The sequence below is a fragment of the Urocampus carinirostris genome, chromosome 7 (assembly GCF_059441175.1).
Source record: "Urocampus carinirostris isolate Australia breed hairy pipefish chromosome 7, RoL_Ucar_1.0, whole genome shotgun sequence".
NCBI classification, from domain to species: domain Eukaryota; kingdom Metazoa; phylum Chordata; class Actinopteri; order Syngnathiformes; family Syngnathidae; genus Urocampus; species Urocampus carinirostris.
Window position 1 is genome coordinate 25,333,429 of NC_142355.1, and position 19,259 is coordinate 25,352,687.

The 19,259-nt window shown below is 39.3% G+C and overlaps 1 protein-coding gene and 1 non-coding gene across 2 annotated transcripts in view; both read left to right on the forward strand.

Annotated features, from left to right (window-relative positions):
* polr3b (polymerase (RNA) III (DNA directed) polypeptide B) overlaps window positions 1-19,259 on the forward strand; it is a 41,313-nt gene that overhangs the window by 4,448 nt on the left and 17,606 nt on the right. Inside the window, exons 6-22 of the mRNA XM_088340346.1 lie at window positions 428-528; window positions 745-836; window positions 1,059-1,176; window positions 1,316-1,424; window positions 3,814-3,936; window positions 5,832-5,948; window positions 6,047-6,181; window positions 7,042-7,203; window positions 9,401-9,601; window positions 9,751-9,913; window positions 11,952-12,105; window positions 12,173-12,247; window positions 12,319-12,417; window positions 12,517-12,644; window positions 16,301-16,510; window positions 18,083-18,241; window positions 18,354-18,471. Of these exons, the coding sequence (XP_088196472.1) occupies window positions 428-528; window positions 745-836; window positions 1,059-1,176; window positions 1,316-1,424; window positions 3,814-3,936; window positions 5,832-5,948; window positions 6,047-6,181; window positions 7,042-7,203; window positions 9,401-9,601; window positions 9,751-9,913; window positions 11,952-12,105; window positions 12,173-12,247; window positions 12,319-12,417; window positions 12,517-12,644; window positions 16,301-16,510; window positions 18,083-18,241; window positions 18,354-18,471 (2,264 nt within the window). The remainder of the gene's footprint in view (window positions 1-427; window positions 529-744; window positions 837-1,058; window positions 1,177-1,315; window positions 1,425-3,813; window positions 3,937-5,831; window positions 5,949-6,046; window positions 6,182-7,041; window positions 7,204-9,400; window positions 9,602-9,750; window positions 9,914-11,951; window positions 12,106-12,172; window positions 12,248-12,318; window positions 12,418-12,516; window positions 12,645-16,300; window positions 16,511-18,082; window positions 18,242-18,353; window positions 18,472-19,259) is intronic.
* On the forward strand, window positions 206-277 carry trnap-agg (transfer RNA proline (anticodon AGG)). Its single transcript has one exon. It is a non-coding gene; the product is annotated as a tRNA-Pro (tRNA).

Sequence of the window (19,259 nt, forward strand, 5' to 3'; positions counted from 1 at the left end):
GTAGTCCTACTTATTACTGTCTTTTTAAGGTTGTTGTCAAATACTTTTTTGATATTCTGAAGTTACAGTACCTATAAATGGCTGTCCGGATGAGTCCGTAATGTGTTATCCAGATAAGACCGATAGGGGCGCTGTTGTGCAGCCTGAGTTTGAGCCTGAGCCTGGGGTGGTGCCACATCAGCACTTCTTGAAGACTACATGGCGTGGCTCGTTGGTCTAGGGGTATGATTCTCGCTTAGGGTGCGAGAGGTCCCGGGTTCAAATCCCGGACGAGCCCTCTGTTTTTCTTCATTTTTGTTGTTGGTGCATAAAATCACATTTTATTTTGCTTGTCTGCACTGTAACAGAGAAACAATAATATATTGCATGTTAGAGTCATTTGTATCATATTTTTATGCACTTCTCCACTATCTTTTCTTTGCCATAGTGTCGCCTCCGAGACATGACCTACTCTGCACCAATCACTGTAGACATCGAGTATACAAGGGGAAGTCAGAGAATCATCCGTAATGCTCTTCCTATTGGAAGGTACCACTATCATTGAGTTTTGGATGTGAAACTTGTCACCACGGGCCACAATATAGTAATTGGTAGTAGTCAAGGCTTTTTTAAAATGTCCAGCATCAATACTCTGTCTTTTGTTGTATTACACCTGTGTTACAAGGCTTTCATGAGCATCGTTGTCAAATAAATTGGAATTTTTCTCTGCCATTCTCGCGTCTCAATTTAAACTGCTTTTGTCAGGATGCCTATCATGCTGCGAAGTTCCAACTGTGTCCTCACAGGAAAGACACCACTGGAATTCTCCAAACTCAACGAATGTCCACTTGATCCAGGTAAACTATTTATTTTATTGTTTATCCACATAGATACATTACTTTTTTCCTTTTCCCCCGTCACCGTGAATATGCACATATTCATTATATATCAGTAAAATATTGTTATTTTTATCCCTTTGCACATTTTACCTTTTTAATTTGTTTTAATTGCGCTGAAAAGAGAAGCCTTCCAATTTTTTATATTTGTATTATGACAAGGTTATTCATTCATCGATCTAGGTGGCTATTTTATTGTAAAAGGCCAAGAAAAAGTCATTCTGATCCAGGAGCAGCTGTCCAAGAACAGGATCATTGTGGAACAGGATAGGAAAGGTGCGGTGGGAGCCTCAGTTACAAGGTACAGACAACGAACGATAACCTTGAATAAAAGAAAAATTCAAATGCCCTCTTTCGTCTATCAATCTCATTTCACACTAATAGAATATGCTTCAAATTGTTTTATTCTGTTCTTGTGCATACATTTCCTTTCCTTATAGTTCCACCCACGAGAAGAAAAGCAGAACAAACATGATTGTGAAACAAGGACGATTTTACCTAAAGCACAACACGCTGTCAGAGGATGCGCCTATCGCTATTATATTCAAGGTGCGTGCTTCGAAGGCTCCACCAGGGGGCGCCACAACACCGTTTGTTTTCAGCTAAATGCTGAAAGACTCCAGGAGGACTTAATAGTCCTTTTGAGGTTCTTGTCGTCGAAAATGTGCCGCTTATCCTCACTAGGGGTCTCGGGGGAAAATACATATATGTTAATCAATAATTATATTGCTTCAGTTAAATACAATTCTTTTTTTAATTAACACCAAATACATTTTATTTCCAACATACTGCATTTTTTTCTCTAACTTTCATGCAAAAAGGCCACATCACATCAGGAAGACAGGGGTGGTCATCAAGATGATAGTTTGAGCATTTAATGTGTTATTAAACCGAAAGTTACTAATGTAGCTACAGTACCTTTGAGCAAGTGCAGTTTAGGAAATACCAGAGAACAGTCGTATCACCTGCGATCTTTAGGAATGACTACAAATTCCGATTGCACTCGCAGGAATGCTACTTTCAAAATCTTCTCGCATGAACACAAGGATTTGCAAGAACCTGTGGAGACAGTGGGTCATCTCCCTGGAGGCAAAGAAGTCGGCCATGGCAAAGCGCAGCCAGATCTGATTCACCACGTCAGGGTGAAGACACCACTCTCCTGGGGGTGGACTATGGTGGGAAAGGCAGTGTGCCAGGCGATTTTAAATTGATGACCACAAACGTTACCTGAGCCCAAAAGGTTGTTGTCCATGGTGACCATCTTGCGGCGACCAGAGGATCACACCCAGCAAAATGCCACCTGCCTCCTTCCAAGGGGCTAAGGCCCGAGGACCACAAAGAGAGACCACAATCCTCTGCCAACAATGCCGCCTGACATCTTAGCTGAACCTATTGTGACTTACTCTAAATCAGGGGTGCAGGCAGAGTAGGCCCAGCAAGACCACAGCATAAAAGATGCAAATAGGTGATGTAGGGCAATTACCTGCCACCTAGAAAGAGGCCGAGGAGGTGGAGAACATCCGCCACCCTGCAAGCAGAGTACCGGGCCGACATAGACGCAGAGTCCTAAGAAACCCTGAGAAATTTGGTCCTCGGAGAGTGTACGGAACAGAACATGGGCAGGTTGACCCGAAATCCCAAGTGGTCCATAGGGGAAAGGAGACACACTGTGTCTCGGACCACTAGACACTGAGACGGCGCACGGATGAGCCAGTCATCGAGGTGCGGCATGATGTTCACTTCTGGATGCGAGGACAGCCTTCACAAAATGGGTGAACATCTGCAGGGCAAGAGAGCGCCTAAAAGTGAGGACCCGAAACTGCCACTGTTGGCCCCTGTAGGCAAATCACAGAAAATGCCGGTGCCGTGAAGTAATCTGGATGTGGAGGTAGAAATTCTGGAAGTCGACGGAGAAGAATTACTCCCCCCCGGGGTTCCGCACCTGCAATGCTAGAAGATCAAAAGTGGCTTAGCTGCGAGTGTGACTGGAATCTGTAGCTATTCTTAAAGATCGCAGGTGATACGAGTAACTATAAAGTGGTATACATTTTTCAAACTGCGCATGCACGAAGGTAATATTCAGTGCCTGAAGCCCGCCCCTGGAGGTCAGTAGAGATTAAATAGAACTTATTGCAAGTTTAAATGATCTGTCCACAATTGTTGCAGAACAAGTGTCAATGGAGAACGGAATATCTACATTGAAATAAAGTTTAGTACTCCTTAAATTTCACAAACTTTCAATAATCACTTGGGTTGAGAAGTAAAAATCTTCAAGACAGTTTATTTTGGGTTTTGGCATTTTTTTTTCTTGTTTTGAACAAATCAACATTTTAAAACGCATCAATTAACACATTGTGGGAAATTCTGGGTTTCTACACCGTAGCGAGACGGGAAAAAGCATACTTTATCATACTAAGATCTTTTAAATCTCAGTCAAGTCAGAATTCATTCAGTGAAAATCTCAGTCAGCAACCTGCAATCATCATCAACTCCTTTGCAGTGTTAACAATTTCCCAAGCAATTTTATCACTAGTTGCATGTGCATGTCTCTCGTCCTGAGACTGTTTTATCGCTTTTTCATAACTCACCCTGTGCAGGACGAGCCCGTCTGTTCCCACAGAATCGCATTTCCATAAGCAAATGTCACTGGCAAATCCTGTGACCTTATGCACACAGGCACACACTGCTCCTTGGTTCACCTCTGCTCTCATTTTGTGAGATTGTGTGCTCACCTTCGCTGTCAGGTCTTGTATACACTGTTATTTACTTTAATTTCCAATCCTGTACAGTCTGCATTTATGCTTCAGATAAATAAAAAAAATAACAGGAAAATGAGATAAATTTAGTTAGTTCTTAAGAAAGCTGAAAAAGGGTTAACCATCTTGTAGAAAATGTATGAACAATTTACAAACACACATTTTGGATGTCTCCCCAATAGGGAATGGGTGTTGAGAGTGACCAGGAGATTGTACAGATGATTGGCACAGAGGAGCACGTCATGGCCAGCTTTGCTCCAAGCCTGGAGGAGTGTCAGAAGGCCCAAATTTTCACACAGACTCAGGTAATTTATTCTCGACAGGTTTTTAAGTTTTACTGTGTAAATTTTGAACATGATGAAATTAAAAAGAAAAATGATTAAGGGCTGGACGCTGCAACCAATTTATCCGCAAGTGCAGCTAAATTTATATTTAGTTTAGGTTAAATAAAATCCGGTTGCACACATTAATTGTGTTAAATTTCCTATGCCTTTTGTCTTAAAAAGGATGTGAACAAATTCTGTGCACTGCCACCAACTGCAAAGCAAAGTTGCACTGTGACCAACTTACCTGCAGAAGTGGGAAAATGTAAATTTTGACTAAAAATGATCAGTATGCAGGCATTGAGTGCAGTAATTTTCCTCTGCATTTTATTTAAAAAAAAAAGAAGCAACCAAGTCCAATGCGATCGTACCGGCTTGAAAGTATCTGGTGGATTTTTTACTATTCTAAAGAAAACTAATTTAACAATCCACTCTACATACATTTTTTGCACATGATCACAAAGCTGTGCCATTTATTGATGTACAACCTTTCTTGAAATATTAAATTTGAAAACAAATTTTGAGGCCTTAAACAAAGAAAACGTTTTTCACCATTTATTGAAATAAGAATATAAATGAATAATGCATTTCCATTCATTTTATGTAATTTCAAAAAATATGTTGGTATTTAAATATTTGGACTATAAGGCGCATCAGATAACAAATCGTCGTATCTAAAATAAAAAGTTTTATGTAAAATATTTTCATATTTTAGGAGCAGTAATCCAATATACTGTTCGACCTAGGGTTGCATAAGAAAATGTTGAAAACTAGATGTTTGATAAAACGTAAAGTTATGGTTTGAAAAAAATGGTATCAACCATCTCTCAAAAAATTAAGCTCAGCTCAAAAGTCAAGTCATTTGTATAGCCATTAATCACAAGTCTCAGAGGGCTGCTCAGACCACAGATTATTGCAAACTACAGACTATTATTACACCATCCCCTGATCTAAAACCTACACAAGGGCAAGGAAAAACTCAAAAACCTCAACATGAGGAAAATGAAACCTTGAGAAGGGACCGCACATGAAGTATTTCCCCCTTCCAGTATGACCAGGCTGCAATGGATGTTGCAATAACAAAGAATACACAGATATTGTTAACATGAAATATTGGTCAGTCATAAGATATAGAATAGAAGTGTGTTTTAAGTTTAGATTTAAACATTTCCACTGAGGTTGCAGATCAAATCTCATGGGGCAGAGCATTCCACAACACCGGGGCCTGATTGGAGAACGCTCTTGGACCTGCGGTTCTCTATTTGGCTCTTGTGATCACTGGTAGACCAGCATTTTCAGAGCGGGGCAAAGATTTAAAAAAAATAAATCTTATACAGAAGAACTCTATTGTATTACCATGTTTCTCCAACAGCCGCATGTCAGCTCAGGTGTTTCATCTTAAACTCAAATTGACTGAGGAAAACCAATAAATCCTTGCTTTTTTCTTAGTTCCTGATGAAACTATCTGTTTCCATTTTGACAGCCATGAATACAATTTGTTAGAATTTTTCCTCCCTCTTTAAAATTATGTTGTAAAGAGCTCAATGCATCATTTGCATCCTAGCAACCGGACGCCACTGTGCTCCTTTTCTGTCTCCCCCATGTCTTTTCACTGTGGTCACTGAGTCATTGTACTGTTCACAATAAGGCCTAAATCTATATCGTTAAAGGAAGATCTATATGAGGAATGTTCTTATCAGATTATGACGAGTAATCTGCACAGGTCCTCCTTCTTTTGTTGTATTCACACTGCAGACCAAAGTGAGCAATTCCCAATTTTTGACTGTCATGATTAGAGGGAAGGATTTTTATATATTCTCAATGTAATCGGATCAAATTAATATAAGTTTGTTGTTTGTTGATTGTGTTATTTCCAGGCCCTGAAGTACCTCGGAAATAAAGTGCGCAGACAGCGCATGTGGGGAGGACCCAAGAAAACCAAAATGGAGGAAGCCAGAGAACTGCTGGCGTCGCTGATTCTCACACATGTCCCTGTATGTGTAATGCCAGTTTTTAATTAAATCAGAAAAGTATTTCTTTAATCAAGGTAACGAGGTGCACACAATATTAATATTTATGTGTACATGTTTAGGTCAAAGAGTTTAACTTCAGAGCCAAGTGTATTTACCTGGCCGTGATGGTACGGAGGGTAATCCTGGCTCAAGGGAATAACAAGGTGGATGACAGGGATTACTATGGTAACAAACGTCTGGAGTTGGCTGGACAGGTACGTCTCTTTTTGGACTCATTGCTATGTGCGACACTACATGTCAATTTCAATTTTATTCTTGGCTTCTGTGACATGTAGCTAATACAATTTTATGGTATTTGAAATGGTAACATTTCAAGATTTGGATTGGTGTGCCAGTTGACATGAATGTTATAACAACCAAATACCAAGTAACACTATTTTTTTATTCACATTTGCGTCAAAGATGTAGTAGAAAGCCAGTCACGTGCAGCACAATGCAGTAGATCATTGCATCACAAGCAAGGCCCTGACTCCTATCTTGTGTTCCTGCCTCTTCTATTTAATAAGATTCATTATTTTTTTCCTTTGCTTTGTTTTTCACTGTTGTGTTTACTTCACACAGCCAATCCAACTTGTGTTGCAGTCTGCCTTTGTCAGTAGGGAGATATGCGGTGGCACCAAAATCCCAAAGCTATGGAAGCAGGCGGATTTTTTTTTTTTTCAGCACGCTGACAATAGACACGCTGCCCTGACTGGTGCGATTGGGCTAATCCGCAAGCCCGACTCTGATAATGTCATTACTGCTGTCTTAAGGCCTTTAATTTCGTCCTCCCACCCCAACCTGGAGCAGGAGGCGGGAGGGAGTAGTCTTTCAAAAGGGGTTTTCCGGCAACAATCATCTCGCTCTCCAATTATGCGTCACTGACATTCAACTAATTGGCCTGGTTGAGCAATGGAAGCTTAATTTCTTGATTAATTTCAAGTCTGTTTGTTGTGATGCTCAGGCACGGCTAGACTCACAACTCGTGGTCTACTTAGTTATTTATTGTTTGATGTATGTTACCGTCTATGTATTTTAAGCAGACTTTACAATGACAAACGTTTTCCCTTTGCAGCTTCTTTCCTTGCTCTTTGAAGATCTGTTCAAAAAATTCAACTCTGAGCTGAAAAAGATTGCCGATCAGGTCATCCCCAAACAGAGGGCTGCACAGTTTGATGTGGTCAAGCACATGAGACAGGACCAGATCACCAACGGCATGATAAATGCTATTTCCACTGTGAGTGTGTGCATATGCGTCACTATTGTTTGGGAAAAAATTCTACTTACAACTGAGGCTTAATATTTATTAATTTTAATTAAAAAAATCTCATAGTTGTGTAATGTTTTCTTAGTATCTCGTAGGACATCATTGGATTGCGTTTTTGTTTCTACATTGCAGTGAATTAAAGGTTTATGATCATCAAACAAATTTTAATATCACAGAGAGACAACCCAAAGAAATACAAAATGCAGTTTTTGAAATGTTGATTCCATTTATTACGACACAAATTTTTTAGCCTATCTGGGCCTTTTTTCACTAAGTATTTGCCCACCCCCTGTTAAATCACTAAGTAACTGTGACTAACCACAGTTTTGGGAAACTCGAGTTCAATTCCACTGGCCACACCAAAAATTGATTGCCACTATCTGTGTTAAGTACATAAATCACTTTAATTGAATGTTAGACACAATCAAGTAGCCTACAAAATCTCAAGAACACTTATGACATGCCAAAGAAATTTCAGAAGAAATTGGAAAAATGACTCATGACTCTAGTATAAGAAAGACACTGGTCAAAAATGTCGTTTCACATTTGCCAAAAAGCAAATCTTTAAGACTTTTGAAGAAACATTTTGTGGATGGATGTGTCAAAATAGATCTTTTTGAAGGTGTGCAGCTTGTCACATCTGGTGTAAAAATGGCACAGCATTTGACAAAAAGAACATTATGCCAACAGTAAAGTATGCTGGCAGGCAGCAGTGTGATGGTCTGGGGCTGCTCTGCTGCCTCAGGGCCAGGACAACTTGCTGTGGTTGACGGAATAATGAATTCTGGTGTTTACCAGAAGATCCTGAAGGACAACATCCGGCCATCAGTTCGTGTCCTCAAATTCAAGCGCTTTTGGATCATGCACCCATCCCAGCCCGAAGATGGCTGGGATGGGCTCCAGCACCCCCGCGACCCTACTGAGGATAAGCGGTGCAGATAATGGACACTCCAAAAAAACTTAGTAACGCTCATATTACTACAATCGGTGCAGGTTCAACCATGAATTAAAAGAAGTGCAAAATAATTCATGCACCTTATATAGAAATAACTTGAGCTTGTTGAAAATATTTTTGGGGCGAATTGACGTTTTTTTCTTCTGAACGTCCGTCTAGAATTTTATCCGTTGGTAATTGGGCAGTTGATTTTAGCGCAATGAAGATCACATAACAGTTTTGAATACATGTGATATTTGGCACATTTCTGTTTTGAATCCTTGGTTAATCACAATAAAAGCAGCTAATTTTCCCCGTATGAAATATCAAGGCAAGACACTAATATAGCTAGTTAGCCCAAACTAACTTATTATATTGAGTATCTTTGACGTGACTTGTACTTACTTAACATAAAATTGCTGCAAAATACATCAAACGTACCTTGTAAAAAATGTTTGCTGCAAATCTTGGAATACTTGAGGGCTGCCTGTGTTGTGACTCTGCACAAGACCAGTCTCTCCGTTTGACTGCAGATAAACATTGCCATCTTCCCTTCATCAAAAGGGATGAAGTTCCAAATGGCGCTTAAAATATTGCCCACCGCACAGGAATTAAAAACCATGGTTAAAAACTGGTGGTTCTATTCTTCTGTCGTGTTTATTGGTATTTGTTTCAAGACAATTGTCTATTTGACTGCCGTGCACTCAAGTGCTTGTTGCCGTTCGTCATGGCTCTCATTCTGCCCGAGAAGGCAACGTGACATCATGTGCAAATGGTCAAAATGTAGGGATAGACCTACAGTTTGTATGGATGAATAAAATTCTGGCATCTACTATGTACTGACTATAGCATTTTTTTAAGTGGGGTCAGAAAAATAGACACATATGTCCCAGCGGAATCAAACAAGACACAAAGCAAGTAAGTTGGAGTTTGGGTGTATCATTTGTCTTTGCAAAACAAGTCACACATTGCTTTGCAGCATAAAAACATCCCAGATGAGGTAAACTCCACAGACGCGTCAATGCGCACAGCAAACGGATTAATCGTGTTTCGCTATATAAAATATAAATGGTTCCTACTTCACGTAAATTCACTTAACATGTGGATACAATACAGATAACCACGCAAATTCAGGGGATACTCTTAAGTAACCAATTACAATAAGCACAGAAAGCAGATTTGTGGACCATCCAAGATGAGATCAAAACATTTTATAAAATCTATATTTTACAGGGTAACTGGTCTCTGAAGAGATTCAAAATGGACCGCCAGGGTGTGACGCAGGTGTTGTCTCGCCTGTCTTACATTTCGGCTTTGGGAATGATGACCAGGATCTCCTCGCAGTTTGAGAAGACCCGCAAAGTTAGCGGGCCGCGCTCTTTGCAGCCCTCTCAGTGGGGTATGCTGTGTCCGTCTGACACGCCTGAAGGCGAGGTGAGCATCTTTTACAGCAAGTATTTGGTCTCAAGAGGTTTCTCAAAGCAAAGCAGTACAGTATTTTTATGTGAGATTCTTACCTGAGGACATGGATGGACATTTTTAAAAGATGTAATTCCCTCCTTATGTTGTTTTTTTTGTGGTAGGCCTGTGGGTTGGTGAAGAACTTGGCCTTGATGACGCACATTACCACCGACATGGAGGACGGCCCCATCATAAAGCTTGCCTTTAACCTGGGTGTGGAGGATGTGAACTTGCTTTGTGGAGAAGAGCTTTCCTATCCGAGCGTCTTTCTCGTGTTTCTCAACGGTAAAATGACGAATTTTTGATCATTCATTGGTCTGAAAATCAGGTTGCGGAAAAAATATCTTCAGTTTCGGCAAGTGACGTATCATTATGGGCAAAGCAATGAAATTAAATTCAAATGAATGGCACAAATACAAAACTGTTCAATTGGCATGTTGTAGTTCAAAAGCTTAAATTTCTCACAAATTAATGAATACATTTGGATGTTCTTAGTGTACTGTCATATAAAATGCGCACTGCCTATCTTAAGGTTAAAAAAAATGCTTTTGATCACTGTTAAGCAAACTATTCATTGTAAATGCATAAAGGAAAATGTTCTTTTTGTATTAATGCATCATTAATTTCACAGCAGCAGTTTACCGCGCTTTAATTACTCGTTGTTTGTGTGGCCACTGATAACTGTCACAAAACGTTAGTTGGCGTAATATTTAATTAACTACAAGCAGCTAGTGCTCAAGTCCTTCAGATTATGCATGTATGTACGCACACACTTACACACTGCTCTGTTCTTTACTGCCAAATCTGTTTGGTGTGATATGAAGAGAACCACAAGAACGATGCTGTAGCTCAGTTGTCCGCAACATTTTTCTGTACTATGGACCAGTTTAATTTTCATGGTCTGGTCATACAATAATAACAATAATATAAATAATAATTTGTAAATTCACTGTATATTTGGGTCCGGCAAATTGTTGCAACACACTCCGGTTGCTATTGCAACATTTAACGCATCATGTCATGTCAAGCCGTGTGGCAAGTAATCAAAAAGACATGCTAACCACATAAACTTTGTGAAAAGTGTTTTGCTGTTGTGTAGTCTCTCTTCCCTGCTCTTGACTGTTCTCCCTGTTCTAGGGATTCCCTGCATCCTCTAACAGCAACAATACTATCTCCATTACCAGTATTCGAAATAACGTCTGCCCAAACGCCCGGGGCGTGCATCCTTTACGTCGGGCGTACAACTTATACAACGTCTCTGCCCGGGTGGCTGACAACTTTTTCAAGAAAGAAATATAAAATCTCTAGTTTTTATGTTTTATTTTTTTTCAAATCAAACATTTGCTTTAGTCCGATTTCGAACTCTTGGTCCGGTATGGAAATTTCTGAATTTCGGTTTGTTTGGCAATTTGCATACTTGGCAGCCAATCGGAAGCCTGCATCTTCGTGCTTCCAGACTTTCCCGGGCGTTATAAGGTTGTGCATTTGCATATCATTTTGCAAAGTAGACGCACAGAGAACATAAGAAAAATGGATGAGTGGTTAGGAATCAAGCCCAGGCCCACAAGAAATATTCGAAAGAAGCTAACAAAAATGATGACTCTTCAAAATGTAAACTTACCTTACAAACATCGTGGAAGAGGAGTTCACGTGGCTTGTAGCAGACAACGCAACGCAAACATTACATGAATGAAGATGAGTAAATACAGGTACATACTGACGGCTGATGGAAAACGGCGATGTCATATACGTGCAATGGATGTTATGAGTAGATTTATAATAAACTGATTTTAAGGTTTTGTTCTATTATATATTCTGATTATTAATCCTTAATACTTTGTAACAATTTTTTTTTTTTCCGATTAGTTGTCTTACTGTGTTTCAAGTTTCGAAAAATGGGGCAGGCAACTTTTTGTCATGAGTTTCAGACACTGCAATTCTGAAAAGTTTTTCAAATGAAGACGTGTCTAGCCTAATCATTGTAACATGATGTAGTTTGCTGCAGTTATGTTCGGTCTGTGGCCTGGTGGTTGGGGACCCTGTGGTAAACTATGTTAAATGCCTAACACAAACTGCAGTTAAGGCTACAATGGATTCTTCACTTAAAATGTTTACTCATTTTACAATAATCAATTTGAAATGTAAATACAAAGTATATATTTGGTCTGAAACATGAACAATTATTTGTAATTACAATTTAGTTCATACGATATGATTGATACTTTGTACCAAAATCTCTTACCTTTCACTTCTCATTTTTATGCTTAAGAAGATGACGGAGCATTGCGGCATCATAATAGTAATTCTTTGCCCTCGTCCACAGGAAACATTCTCGGGGTCATTCGAGATCATCCCAAACTTGTCAGCACATTCAGGCTGATGCGCAGAGCGGGATTCATCAACGAGTTTGTCTCCATTTCCACAAATATGGCAGACCGCTGTGTGTACATCTCATCGGATGGTGGTCGCCTCTGCAGGTTTGTCAGGCCTGAGATTGAATGAAAAATCTAAGTTACTCCATTTTTTATTTTGGTTCCTTTGCAGGCCTTATATTATTGTGAAAAAGGGTCAACCAATGGTGAAGAATAAACACATTGAGGATCTGTCACAAGGTTACAGGTGAAACCATTTGCTTAAGAACTTAGCTATTACTTGCACAGTGTTTTTCTGATGTTTGTAGTTTCACCTAGATCTTTTGAAGACTTCTTGCACGACGGTCTCGTGGAGTACCTGGATGTCAATGAGGAGAACGACTGTCAAATCGCCTTATACGAGTACATGATAAACAAGTAAGGGGTCATCATGTCATACTGAATAAAGATAAATATTATGTCAATGGTATGAAGTTGCATCAACTTATCTGTGTTTTGTGTTTTCCCAAACTGTAGAGACACAACCCACTTGGAAATTGAGCCGTTCACGCTTCTGGGGGTGTGCGCTGGTCTAATTCCTTATCCCCACCACAACCAGTCGCCCAGAAACACATACCAGTGCGCTATGGGCAAGCAAGCCATGGGTAAGAGCAGGGTAGGAAACTTGGGTTCCTTCAGAGCCATGGCCTGCTGTTTTAGGTCTCTCACCTGACATACTTGGTTTAAATGATCAGTTCATTACCATGCCCCTGAAGGCAACTAGTGTTCACGTTCGTTTCTATTTCCCTGAGGGAAATGTGATTTTCTCCTCCATGCGTCTCTCATATACTTACGTGATGGTCCAAACGCCAATGCTGAAGTGGTTCCGTTGATATCTTTTATTAAAATAAAACAAAGTACAATAAAAAAAACAATGAAATAAATAAAACAAAAAAGACAGAATATATTCTGGCTAATTCAGAAGGGCATGTCTACCAAAACAGCATCATGGGTATGGTTTGAAAGATGAGTCTGGATAGTAAATGAGCCTCTGTGTATAGCGGAAGTTTACCCAAATTACCTTATGATCAAACTTGGGCAGATAAAATGACTCATTAGAATTTTTAAGTGTTCAGGCAAGGCTTAAGACACAAACCAAATCACTAAGAAAGGGCAAGGACAGCCAATAAACACAACCAGCAATGCTTCCCCACCATACATTGTTATTGTAGTTATTCTTGTATAACATGCACTTGCGTAAAATACGCACCCCTAATTTTGATTGAAAATTGTTATAAGATTTTTTTTTTCATTTTTCTCAGCTCAAACTAAGCATTGTGACAAACGTTGAATTTGTGCGGCAATGATTAAAATAATTTATTCACAACGTCAACTATGAACACAATGATGGGTGGGTGGATCCCTTAACCACTAGGGATGTAGGGGCACAATGTCCGATGGTGTGTCTTGGGCCAGTAAAGCCTGGTGGCACCCACCCCTTTTTAGGCCAACAAATGTTTTCACCCATTCTCGAACCGGGGACCTATTTTTTTTTTCTTTCAGGGCGACTTTTTGTTCTCTCCTTTACTTCACATTAATCTCTGGTACTGTGAACAAAAGTACTGCAGCATTATAATGAGATAAAATTGAAAATGAATTTTTGTTGTCACCACATTACTGGTGGTTTTGTGGTTAGGACTCTTTACTCTCACTGCTGCATGCCAGGTTCGATTCCCATTGCATCCAAAGTTTTACGATTAGGATCAGCGACATTTTTCGTCTGATTCCTCATTGCACAAATACAGTAATATACTACAGTAAAACTTTGTGTATAACATGCAACAATACTTTTAATTACACAAAAAAATAAATACAGTAATCATGAAGTTGGCTACAAACAAACAAATAAATAATGTGATAAACTTACTAGTCAAAAGGATATAACTGGAAAACTCATAATGACTATATATGCAGTGACATTTAACAGCATCAGCTGAGTAGTTAGCGTGTCCGCGGCACAGTTCTGAGGTCATGGCTTCAAATCCAGCTACCAACCTCCTTGTGCAGAGTTTGCATGTTCTCCCCGTTTCTGCGTGGGTTTCCTCTGGGCTCTCCAGTTTACTCCCACATTCCCAAAAACATGCATATCAGGTTAATTGGTCAGTACATATTGTCCCTGGGTGTGAATGAGCGAGTTAGTTGTCCGTTTCTGTGTGCCCTGTGACTGGCTGGCGACCACTTTAGGGTGTCCCCTGCCCACTGCCCGAAGATGGCGGGGATGGGCTCCAGCACCCCCGCGACCCTACTGAGGATAAGCGGTGCAGATAATGGACACTCCAAAAAAAACTTAGTAAAGCTTATATTACTACAATTGGTGCAGGTTCAACCATGAATTAAAAGAAGTGCAAAATAATTCAAAGCTTTAAAAATTAGTGTTGAGTATTTCTGTTGTGTACGCAGGGACATCAAACACAAGCAGCTTGCAAAGGTCTTCCATTGTGTCGTGTGTGTGCGGAGGCCCTTTCCCTGCCAGTCAGCCCGAGTGTCATTAGCAATTCATTGTGTCTACGCTAGTTGCATTGGGGGGTCGGTGTGCTCAGCTGCAAAAGAGAACCGAGTGTGCACCCGCAACACCTTGGTAACCACGACTTCCCCGAATGGTCAACCTCAACATTTGTATCCCCCACTGCAACTCTTTAACCACCTATCTTTACTAAGAAAAAAAAAAAAACAGGCCAAAACTATATTTGGCCCGATATCCTCTGCGTGCTCTGTTTTGTGTGGACAAGCCTATACATGTGCAAATCTACTTGTGCGGCCCGGGCCTATTATTACTGGCTCTGTGCTTGTAGCACAGTTGTCAAGTAATAGTGTGTGACAAATGTCAAAGGCTCCCTGGGAGGCCATTAATTACGCCATAAGTTGGCCAATTCTGCCTCCCTGGTGAAGTAAAATACCCGTAAAAAAAATAAATCACCTGTTAAAGATTAACAAAATGGCTATAAAAGTAATAAAAAGATACTTTATTCATCCCCATAGGGAAATTCACAAAAATATATATATATATGATTAAAAAAAAATCATAAGAGGATACTATTTATTTGATCGTTCTTTTTTTCATTGTCCCTGTAGCCGTAGTGAGGATAAGAGGCGCAAAAAATGGACGGATGTATTTTCATTGTATTCATATTTTCATTCATTTTAATATATAATGTTTTGTCAAAAGCCCACAATAAAATCCTGCTAGTTAATATCCAGACAAGATTTGAAAAAAGAGAAAGCAAGTATAACCTGAAAGGAGCTCTATAATAAGCCAAGATTTGGAATATTGTGTTTTACTATATGACACAATCTGACTGAAGAAGCAAAAAAACCTAAGAATAATTTAACAAATACAAAAGATCATTAATAAAAATTTTATTGAATTTTTTTATTGAACAACTTTCATGGATTCAAGTTAAAATATCTGAATTTAGTTGGAAATCAAAGTGAAAAAGGAACTAACTAAATGACGGAAATGTTTTATTTAATTTTGTCATTTTTTTCCAATTTTTTTTTTAAATAAACCATTTTACTGTGTATACTAAGTTACGTTATTAGTTGTTTAAATTTTGTAATTGACGACTAGTGAATTGGGGCAGAGAAAATAAGGACGTGTCCTATTTTTGCCTTTTTCATTTATAGATGACATTTTTGGCTTGTATTTATTTTATTTTACACAAATGAATGAAATGATTCATTCAAAATCAAAACAAATTAATATATTCCAGAGCTACCTCTCATGTGTAGTCTTGTCTTTATATATACCATATAAAAATACTATTGAAACCTTTTTAATTGACAATATTATTTTTGGGGCTTTCCTACATACTTTTATATTTCTTATTTTTACCCCTTTTTAGTGGTAACCCCCCCCCCCCCCCGTTATTTAAAAAAGTAAATAAAAATAAATCAATGTGCTTTTTTGTAGAAATTTATATATATATTTTTTTACATAAAACGAGCCTCATCAAACAAAGAATGAGCTGATTTAATTATCCTCTACCTTGATGCTACAGGTACCCAAAAAGCTGGGAAGTCAAGTCAAGTCATATTTATTTGTATAGCCTTTTGTGCAGTCTGGTCACTTTGTGTCTCTATTGGTTGAATTTCTTCTTGTGCTATTTAGCCCTCGTTTTCATTTGCATTTCACAATACAGAGTGGTCAAATAATACGCACTGTCCTTTTGATCGCAGTGGAACATTTTTCCCCAAGTTATTTATTGCAGAGATTCAAAACCTCTCTGGCGATGACAATAAAAGCAAGTATTTATTCCTTTAGGTACGATCGGCTACAATCAAAGGAACCGCATTGATACGCTGATGTACCTGCTGGCATACCCACAAAGGCCCATGGTCAAAACCAAAACTATTGAGCTTATCGACTTTGAGAAACTGCCAGCTGGTCAGAACGCTACTGTGGCCGTGATGAGCTACAGCGGCTACGACATTGAGGATGCGCTAGTCCTCAACAAAGCGTCGCTAGACCGAGGTGAGGCGCACTTGGCATTTGATATTTCATCCATGACGTTTAAACTGTTCTACAGGGGAAACCCTGAGATCTGTTGCAGTTCTTAAAATTGTCAATACCATACAAATACAGTTGCACTTAACTTCATTTATATAGCAATTTAAGGTGACTATTTTTGCACACAATATTAATCATGTGAGTTCATCTTTTTACTCAGATGTGCTGATTTTTAAAATATTAACAATGTACCTGTTTTTGAAGTTTGAGGTAAATGTAAATTTGTTATCTGGCAAACTAATTAGAATTTACAAAAACTCTGACGTTCTTATGAGCCACCTTTCTTACCTTGTTTGGACACAAAATTCAAATACAAGAGTGCTTAAGGATACCCAAATTCTAAAAAGAGAGAATAGTACGTTTATTTTGCATAATGTCTATATATTTAGCTATATCCCAATTATTTTCCGAGGTAATGCATTTTAAAGACAGTCTTTCTCGTCTTTGACTTCCTGAGAGCTGGCGTCATGTGGAGAACACCAGCACCCTAGCAAGCCAGTCACTATATTGGTTTACATGTTAATTAGTGTAAAAGGTTCCGAGTCTTTTAAGCAAAGTTTTGCTAGTTTTTGTGCAGAACGCCTCGGCATTGTGTTGCAGGTACATGCAGCAATGGTACAACAAATGACAAGCAGCCAAAATGAGACAAGCTGGCAAAAATAAGACACAGAGCGCTAAAATGGGCTACACCAGCTGGGACACGGCAGGGTAGCCGGCTGCTAAAAATAGCTTACCAGGACCGATTGGCAGAAAAATGGGAGGGTGGCAGTTCAAAAACATGCAGTGAGCAGCCAGGATAACCGGAAGCTAACATGAAAAAAACTTTTACAGGAACAAACATGAAGCCAACTGGGAAAAAAACAAGCCAGATAGCCGAATGCTAACGGCGCTAACCTGGTAGCCCGTATGCTTCTGGGGGAGCTATCTGGACAATTGTATACCAATTACAAGACACTCGGCGACAAACACAAAAGAAAAAGTCACAATCACATACCTAAAAGGAGGCAAAGGCAAAAAAGGAACGCACGCTGTACACAGTGGCAGTTTAAACGTACCCCAATGCAGCTTTTGTTGATCAAAGACAAAACAGTCAGAAGTCCCCCAGCAACATAGTGCACAAAGTTCCATTTACTCCAAGCAAAAATGAGCATTCGCTGATTACTACAATCGCCGTCTGTTTTTCAATGAGACTTCCCGTTGTTCTGTTGATAAAATAAATCTCCCCTGTTGGGAAGTTGTGTCCATAGCATTAAGCCCTTCTCAATTCTTTTTAACGACAATGTTAATATTAGCAACACAGGCCTAGCGCGCCCTCCTGTAGTTTAGTGAGAAAATAACATGTGAAATAATACGCTGATAATGTAATAATTTTACACATAAGTCACCCAGAGTACAAGTTGCACCCTCAGACAAACGATGAATAAAAAAAGTGACCTATAATCTAGAAAATACTATAAGCGCTTTTTGATTATGTACCTGATAATATACAAAGCTATCAAGTTTGTCAACGACTGCTGATACAGACTCCACTCGTAGGCTTTGGTCGATGTCTGGTGTACAAAAACGCCAAGTGCACATTGCGACGATACACCAATCAAACCTTTGACAAAGTGTTGGGCCCCATGCTTGACGCTGCCACAAGAAAGCCCATCTGGAGACACAAAATCTTGGACGCCGACGGCATCTGCTCCCCTGGTAAGTAGCTCGAGGACTGGTGTAAAAAAAAAAAACATCCCTATCTTTGGTAAACCCAACTCCAAATTTTGGCTGTTGTATTGAACTCTCGTTTACCTGTCTTGCGCTACAGGTGAGCGAGTGGAGAACAAACAGGTGCTGGTAAACAAATCCATGCCAACAGTCACTCAGACGCCACTGGAGGGCAGCACCCAGCCAGGCCAGCCTCAGTACAGAGAAGTGCCCATCAGGTGAGTTTAGGACCTTTTCATCCATTTTTTGATGATGCTCAAAGATGCAGTTAATCTTTCCACCTTTTACCATCTATACTAACATAAATCGTTTTTTGTGGGTTTAAATAAGCCAGTTTTATTATGACAATACTGATGTAAGATTTGACTCAATAAGTGGCAGTGTATTCTGTTCATTTTCTTGACCCAAGGAATGATGAGGTTTCTTTGCTTGCTCTTCTTATAGCAGGGTTGTCAAACTGATTTTCATCGAAGGCCACTACAACTTAATGGCTGTCCTCAAAGAGGTAGATTTAACTTGTATATAAATACTGTAAATGTAATTGGTATGTAAAATAAAAGTAACTATTTCTTCTTGTAAAGTAACTGAATTGGTTAATTATTCAAGTAATAACCATTACATTTGCATTGAAAAAATGTTACTGCACATTTATGTTGTATGTTATATACAGTGGCACCATGGCATGCAAGCTACAAGATATTCAAGATAATAGATGTCTTTCGGGCAAAAATGTTTCCCGACATAGGAGAGAAAATCCAAATAATGAGAATTTCCAGACTACAGATTACTACAAGAGACCCAGGCTTTAAAGGAGCTGTACGGGATTTAAAACTTTCTTACGCTCTGCCGCCATCTCCTGGCTTATTTCATCATTGCAGCCTCAGTAAGCTCGTTCATGATGCGCGTGCAAGTATCTGCATTTCTGCAAGGCGCTCAAACAAACCTTCTTTTTTTTTAACTTTGGCTTGGTGTTTGTTGTTTGTACTCGAAATTGTTTTTTCTTTCA